The sequence below is a fragment of the Ascaphus truei genome, chromosome 9, assembly GCF_040206685.1.
Source record: "Ascaphus truei isolate aAscTru1 chromosome 9, aAscTru1.hap1, whole genome shotgun sequence".
Taxonomy (NCBI): Eukaryota; Metazoa; Chordata; class Amphibia; order Anura; family Ascaphidae; genus Ascaphus; species Ascaphus truei.
Window position 1 is genome coordinate 62,531,373 of NC_134491.1, and position 8,072 is coordinate 62,539,444.

General features: G+C 45.6%; 1 protein-coding gene across 1 annotated transcript; it reads left to right on the forward strand.

The window, feature by feature from the left end:
- Positions 1 to 3,227: 3,227 nt before the first annotated feature.
- LOC142503264 (olfactory receptor class A-like protein 1) lies at positions 3,228 to 4,160 on the forward strand. Its single transcript, XM_075615426.1, has one exon. The coding sequence runs from the start codon at positions 3,228 to 3,230 to the stop codon at positions 4,158 to 4,160; it is 933 nt and encodes a 310-aa protein (XP_075471541.1).
- The last annotated feature ends 3,912 nt before the right edge of the window (positions 4,161 to 8,072 follow it).

An 8,072-nucleotide genomic window follows, 5' to 3' on the forward strand; every position in this document is an offset into this window, starting at 1 on the left:
AGATGTGACGTCATGAAGAAAGTGATGGCAGTTGAGGGCGGGCTGTGTTCTGGCTCAGCCCGACCCCAACACTGACATGCTCCCACCCGCCCTGCTAACCTAAAAATCACATGCGCAGAGGTTCTGTCCATAGCCAGCGAGAGCCGTCCCCCTCAACGCATGCGCAGAGGCTCTGTCCATAGCCAGCGAGAGCCATCCCCCTCAACGCATGTGCAGGAGAATACACAGGCCGGTGCACAAGCAGAGGTCTCCGGCGCGCATGCGCAGTGGCCTCTGGAGCTCGGCAGCGCATCGCACATAGACAGCAGCAGCACCAGAGGAGAATAGGACACGGAGCGCAGACCAACCACCCACACCCACCCCCAGTGTGTCACACACACAGTCACACACACGCACGCACTCGCAGACACACACACACTCTGTCACACGCATACGTCACACACACACTGTCACACACGCATGCACAGAGTCACACGCACACACACAGTAACACGCACACACGAGGAATTCACGCTTAGTGCAAATAGCAAATACAGGGGATGTGTGCCGAGCACGCGCGTTCTAAGTCAAATTTATTTGCGTGTTGTCAATGAAATTGTATTTTGATTTTTAATTAAAACATCACCAATACAATTTCTGTGACAGAAGTCAAAGAAGTTTCACTTACTATGCGTGTGCACAGCACACACAGCATTTTTTTTACTTACAATTAGTGTACTAAATATCCATTATTAGTGTAATATTATTTATAATAGCCATACTTTTTCAGCATTTCCAAGCTTCCCGAGTTGAGATAGGATCTGGAAGCAAAACATAACATGACCTTACTTGAATAACTCATGTTATATAGTACGTGTTTCACACAGTGTGTCATATAATGCACCAGGGGACAAGTCACATCCTGTATAAGATGTGCAGGAATATACAGTACTAGGCACTTTATAATTTGCTCCAGTGGTTCCCAACCATTTTTAACATTGTGCACCCTCTATATTTGTTCCTTAAATCCCAAAGTAATACATCTTATTGCCTACTCATCATACTATTGCTAACAAAACTGTTTGCACAATACCAGGCAGTACAGTACCCTGAGCATTTGGGAGGCACATGTGCTTAAAAAGGCCCCAAACTGCACCGCAGTATGTGCAGACAGCACTGGGGCTACAGTATAGAGGCCAATCGCTGTGGGAGCTTCAAAAGTCATGCCCACATCACTGTTGGTGCAAAGTACTGTGGGGGGCAACTTTGGAAGTTCATTCTGTAATTGACAGCTATACCACCCAAGCTAAAATGCAGATTGGGGGCTTACTAACTGTGAACTACCCCAATTGACTCAGGAAATAACTATACTGCCTGAGATCCACCATCAAATGTTTCTTTTGGTGAACCCCTTGGAGACACTTCAATAAAGTCTAGGGGTACCTGAACCCAATGTTGGGAATCACTAATCAACTTCATAAAAAGGAGGATTGACGAGACAAATTTTTGTCGTTGGTAAAGTTTGAAACCGAAGGTAAATATCCTGCAGTTTGATAACATATTTCTTTGGTGAGTCACCTAGCTGGCTGCAGTGTTCCTGTGATTTCCACAAACCGTGAGCATACTCCATTTGAGCCTACACTTACCTTGTTTCCACTGTACTCTGCCATGTGGACTGCCATATATCTTTGAGTGTTACATTTTTAGGTGCTCCTGGATTTGGTTGAGCAACTTTGCTCTACTCCAGCATAGTGCCAATTGAACTATCACACTTTAATTTAGTGATTAGGTAGACTTGGGCTCATTCCCCTTTCTCAAATTGACATACTGAGGACTGTGCAACCAGGACACTGATATTGGGCTGTTTTGCTGTTGCTCCGGATGCACCTCTCCCTTCCACATGACCTCTCTGCCGGATGCACGCTGTAGGACTCACTGCTGAGGAACTCTTGGACCCAGGATGGATGAGCTGACAGGGGTAAGATTGCTGTTTTGCCCCTTAGCCCCAACTTTTATAGTGGTCTTTATTTATCCTCTCATTTTCCTACCAGCCCTGCACAACCAGTGCTTCATTCAACTTTAGCCTAGGAGCGCATGACAGTTACATATCACTGATATTAAACTACTCCCCACCCCTCCCCCCATTAGTTCTGGGACAGAGTCCCTTACCTTTCTGGGTGTTGACATGTTTAGCGTGATCTGGAGGTTAGGATCAAGGGAGAGGGAAGTACCTGTGGTCACTCAGACCGTAGGGAACAGGCCAGAAGAAGGGGTTCATTCTCCGAAACTTGCCCATCTCTACTTGCCTTTCATTTGTTTCCTCCACATTATTTATTTTTTCCTTTCATTCCTTCCCTTCCCAACCCCCTCCACCCCTCCCTGCTTCTGTTTTCCCTCCTCTCATTGTTCATATTCCTTAGCCTCCAGTGTACCTTTTCCCCTCTAGTGTTATTCGCACCTATAGTAGTGTTTACATTTGCATTCTTCATCCCTTATCATTTGTTTGTGTATTTATCTGTATACACATTAAATATATACCTTTTGCTCATTATTAACTCTCTTTTTTCTCAATTGTGTGCTGGGAACCATATATTCTGTACTGGTATTGTTTGGGAGGGTTGAGAGCCCCCCGTGTCCCGTTGCACCTTTCACATTCTCATTACTCCTCACTCATTGAGTGCTGTCTACCCTGTTTAACTTCTATATAATACACATATAATTACATAGTTACATCGTAGATGAAGTTGCAAAAAGACATACAGATGCAGCAGCCGTTATTCGAACATTTCACGGAGCCATTTTTGTGAGCTCTGCTTGTATTCCACGAGGCATTCACACCGCCAATCACACCAGGCACTTGCGGTTGCTTTGTTTGAATTCTGTTTCTTTGGGTGCAATTCTTCACGAATACGTGGCAGAAATGAAGGAATTGTAATATGTACAGTACTGTGCTACTGTGTAAATTCCAGGTGTTTAAAAGCCAGAACACAAAAATGCAATTTTCTGCACTCGCGTCTTAACGCGGTAAGGTTGGAAGAAATCATGCACCATGACATGGGTATTCCGAGGTATACAACACGTGAAGTGTTTGAATAACGGCCGCTGCATCTGTACGTCCATCAAGTTCAACCTATGCTAAATTTAGATGACAGATACTTTATCCTATATTTGTACTAACAGTAAATTGTACTTACAATATACACATTTTCTTATTGCCAGGATTCTCACATCAACACTGAAACAGTGCCATGGAGATCCATTTTCTAATCAAAGCAGTCAGCTTCATTCTTTTGGTGGTGATCGGAATTCCTGGCAACATCTTCATTGTGTTGAAATTTAGCTACATCAGGATAAAAGAGAAAAAGCTTCTGCCAGCGAACATCATCCTGATGACTCTGTGTTTAAGTAATATCTTTGTGCTCCTCTCTCGTGTGCTCATACAGGCTCTGAACTCCATAGGGTTAGAAGATTTACTGAATGACAAACAATGCAAACTCATCATATTCACCTACAGAGTGAGTAGAGCCATGTCGATTTGTGTCACCAGTCTGCTAAGCTGTCACCAGAGCGTAGTCATCGCTCCAGTCACTGGAAAGTGGAACAACCTCAAGCAAATGGTGACTCGTAATGTATTAGTCATCATCATACTGCTCTTAGGCATGAATATGTCTCTTTACCCTTCCAGCATTTTGTACGGACGGGCCAGATCAAATGTTACAGCCTCGCCATACATGCTGCGATTGGTATATTGTGATGTTGACTTTTTGACCTATGTCTCTTACATTATAAATGGTCTGGTAGCGGTAATCCGGGAGATCATCTTTGTGGGGCTAATGACCCTGTCAAGCAGCTACATGGTTTTTGTGTTGCACCGGCATGGGAAATCCATGAAAGGTATGCGCAGCTCCGATAGAGGCCAAGGTAAGACAGTGGAGTACAAGGCCTCCAGAGCCATCATCTTGCTCGTTGCAATGTATGTGGCATTGTATGGCATGGATAACTCTATGTGGATCTACACGCTGACCATGTCAAATGTGAATCCTGATGTGAGTGATACTCGACTTTTTCTTGCTGCTTCCTTCTCTGTCCTGAGTCCCTTCTTGATTTTTGCTACCAACGCTAAACTGCACCAGAGATTAATAAATCAATGTAAAAATAAGCTACCGGGGATACAGAATTGAGCTACTGTACATAAGAGAAGTATCACGTAAACAGTTGCATGTAATTAGAAATGAAATGTCTGCACAGAGACATCATGTACCAAACTGTATGTTGACCTTCTGTAAATAGCCCACTGTATATAACTCCATTTATTCTACTGTAACTGCATAGAGGATATAACTGGGTAGCTGGATGCCAGTTTAAAAACCTCTTTATTCCTGTGTCCATTGTATACTGTAGCAATGCATTGTATTTGAATTTATACACAATTCGCCATTTACACAGAGTTTAACAGAGATAATATACAAAACATAATGCAGTGAACAATTACAAAAATAAGTGCATAATATATAAAAGTATTACATTCTAACAGGTGTTAAATGAGACAAACAGCTTATTCATTGAAATTACTTGTATAGGACTTCCCAAGCGTTACCACCAGATTGGCACGATCGCACTCTAATTCATAAACCCTAGGTGAACACATAAGTGCAGATTTAGTGGGGCTAGGTTAAGAGGGCAAGTGCAGATACAGCGGGTCATAATGAAGTCACAGCACAGTGCGACTGAAATGTTTATACTGAAGATTACTTTTCATGTGGATCTTCAAGGTAAGAGAGAGGTCATTATTCTGATCTTATTTCTCTTGACCCGTCTGCTGCTTTTGATACAGTTACAGTACCTGCCCTCTCCACCTACATTATTCAACAGCCATTGCTGCCTGCAGCCAATGCTCCTAAGCAGAAATGCTTTTAATTAGAAATATTTAAAGTAGTGAGGAAGTTCAAAAAGAAGTGGAAAAGTGGACAACACCTTCTGCTTCTGATTCCTGCATTTGAACAACGCTGGAAAGGAGGATATCATCTATCCCAGACTGCACATCTCAGCACTTAAAAATTGCTGTGATGCCACCTTTATTTTTTATACAGTATTTGCTGTGACCTCACTTCTTTTCAAATTATGCACTTCCTTCCACCAGCCTCATCATGTCTCTAACTCTATTCATATATCTTCATCTCTCCTTCCTTCAGACTTCTCAGTTCACATGAACTCCTTTCTTAGGCTGCGGTCCCAGTCATGTCTGTGACATGCGTGCCCGGCGGGGGGGGCGGCGCGTGCACAGCGCTAACCGCGATCTGCGGTCTGAGGGGAGAGAGGGAGCTGGCGATGGGAGGGGGCGTGGTCGGGGATTTACCTCCGTCACAAGGTTTGAACTCAATTTGATTGAGTTGGAAAATACCTTGCAGCACGGCGCGGCTGCACCTTCAGCGTGACGTTGCGTACTGGGCCCAGCCCCATTGAGGGGCGGTGCTTACACGCACAGTGCACGCCGCGCCGTGCGCACAGGCTGTTACTGGGACCGCAGCCTTACCTGCGCCCTCTGACAAGCCACAGCTATACCCCCTTCACTAAAACACACCCCTACAAATCATCCTCACATATTCTCTTTCTATCCATGCTTCTCCTCCTTGCTACTGGGGATATCTCTCCCAATCCTGGTCCCTGCCATATTTCTACTTGCTCTCGTCCTCGCCTTCCACATGCAACTTATACTGCTTCTGGTGTAAACCCCTCCAACCTCATACCCATCCCCTGCCACCCTCCCTCCTCTCTCCCTTTCTCCTGTGCCTTTTGGAATGCTCGCTCCCTTTCTAACAAGTGCCTCTCTGTGCATGACTTCTTTCTCTCTCACTCTCTGCTCCTATTTGCTATAACTGAGACCTGGCTCACTCAGTCTGGCTCTGCTCTGGAAGCTGCCCTCTCTTATGGTGGCCTTTCCTTCTCCCACACTCCGCACCCTGATGGCAGGGGTGGAGGCGTGGGGCTCCTGCTCTCCTCTCTCTGCCGCTACCAAACCATTCCTGTTCCTCTCTCTCTTGCTTTTCCCTCCTTTGAGGCTCACACTGTCCAAATCTTCTCTCCTCTCCCTGTCCATTTGGCGGTCATCTATCGCCCACCTTTTTCTACTCATCCCCCTTCTGCCTTTCTCTCTCACTTTGAATCCTGGCTCTCTTCCTTTCTCTCCTCAGACTCCTCTATTCTTCTCCTTGGGGACTTCAACTGCCGCATTGATGACCCCTCTCTCCCTTGGGCTTCCCGCTTTCTCTCTCTAACCGCTTCTTTTGGCCTTCAACAGTGGACTGAAGCCAGCACCCACAAGGATGGAAACTACCTAGACCTGGTTTTCACTAAAAACTTCTCTCTCTCCGATTTCTCCATTTCCCCTTTTCCTCTCTCTGACCATCATCTCATCTCATTTTCTCTCTCTCGCTTCTTTCCATCTCCATCTCCATCTCGCCCTCGGTTTTGCAGAAACCTGCGCTCTATTAACCAGCTCTTGATTCCACTTTACGCTCCTCCCTTTACGCTCCTCTCAGTTCTGCTTCAGACCCTGACAACCTGGTCAGGAACTACAACTCTGCCTTATCTTCCTCTCTTGATCTTCATGCCCCGCTTTCTCTCTGCCGTCCTCGCCCTTCTAACCCCAGACCCTGGCTAAACTCCCACACACGCATGCTGCGTTCCTCCACTCATTCCTCTAAACGCCTCTGGAGGAAATCTCATACGCTCACAGACTTCATACACTACAAATTTATGCTGTCCTGTTTCAACTCTGCCCTCTCTCAGTCTAAACAAACCTACTTTTCATCACTAATCAACACACACAAGTGTAACCCACGCCGACTCTTTTCTGTCTTTGACTCTCTTCTCAGACCACCCTCGGCTGCCTCCTCTTCTTCCTCCATCTCACCGCAGGACTTTGCTGACTTTTTTACGGAAAAGGTGGAATTCATACGTCAGAACATCCCATATGTTGCCTCCTCCCATCCCACACTGCTTCCCAACTCTCCTCCTGCCTTCCTTGACTCTTTCCGCTATCTCGGAGGAGGATGTGTCACTGCTGATCTCCTCTTCTCCCTCTACCACCTGCCCTCTTGATCCCATTCCTTCCCATCTCCTAAAACCTCTTGCTCCTTGTATAATCCCTATGCTCACACAGATCTTTAACTCTTCCCTCTACTCTGGTACTTTTCCATCCTCCTTCAAGCATGCAACCGTGATACTATTGCTCAAAAACAGCAAGCTTGACCCTACCTGTCCTTCTAACTATCGACCTGTCTCCCTCCTGCCTTTTGCCTCCAAACTTCTTGAACGTCTTGTATTCTCTCGATTGCAACACTTTCTCAACACCTATTCTCTTCTAGACCCTCTACAATCTGGCTTTCGCACTGCTCACTCTACTGAAACAGCCCTCACTAAAATAACCGACGACCTCCATACTGCCAAAGACAGAGGTCATTACACTCTGCTCATATTTCTCGACCTCTCTGCAGCATTTGACACCGTGGACCACCCTCTTCTCCTCCACATTCTCCATACTCTTGGTATTCAGAACAAAGCTCTATCTTGGATCTTCTCTTACCTCTCCCATCATACTTTCAGTGTCTCTTTTGCTAACACCTCCTCCTCTATCGATCTCTCTGTGGGGGTACCCAAGGGCTCTGTCCTGGGACTCCTTCTCTTCTCTCTTTAAACATTCTCTCTAGGTAACCTAATCACATCTTTTTGGTTTAAATATCACCTCTATGCTGACAACACACAAATTTACCTTTCAACCCCTGACCTTACACCTGCTATACAGACCAAAGTTTCGGAATGTCTCTCTGGAATAGCATCCTGGATGGCCATCCGCCAACTGAAACTTAACATGGCAAAAACAGAGCTCCTTATTCTTCCTCCCAAACCTGGCCTTACTACCTTCTTCAACATTACTGTTGGAAATACGATCATTCACCCAGTAGCCCAAGCACGCTGCCTAGGGGTCACACTCGATTCCTCTCTCACATTCTCCTCTCACATTCAAAACGTTTCTAAAACTTGTCGCTTTTCCTCCGCAATATCACAAAGATACGCCCTTTCCTTTGTTACTC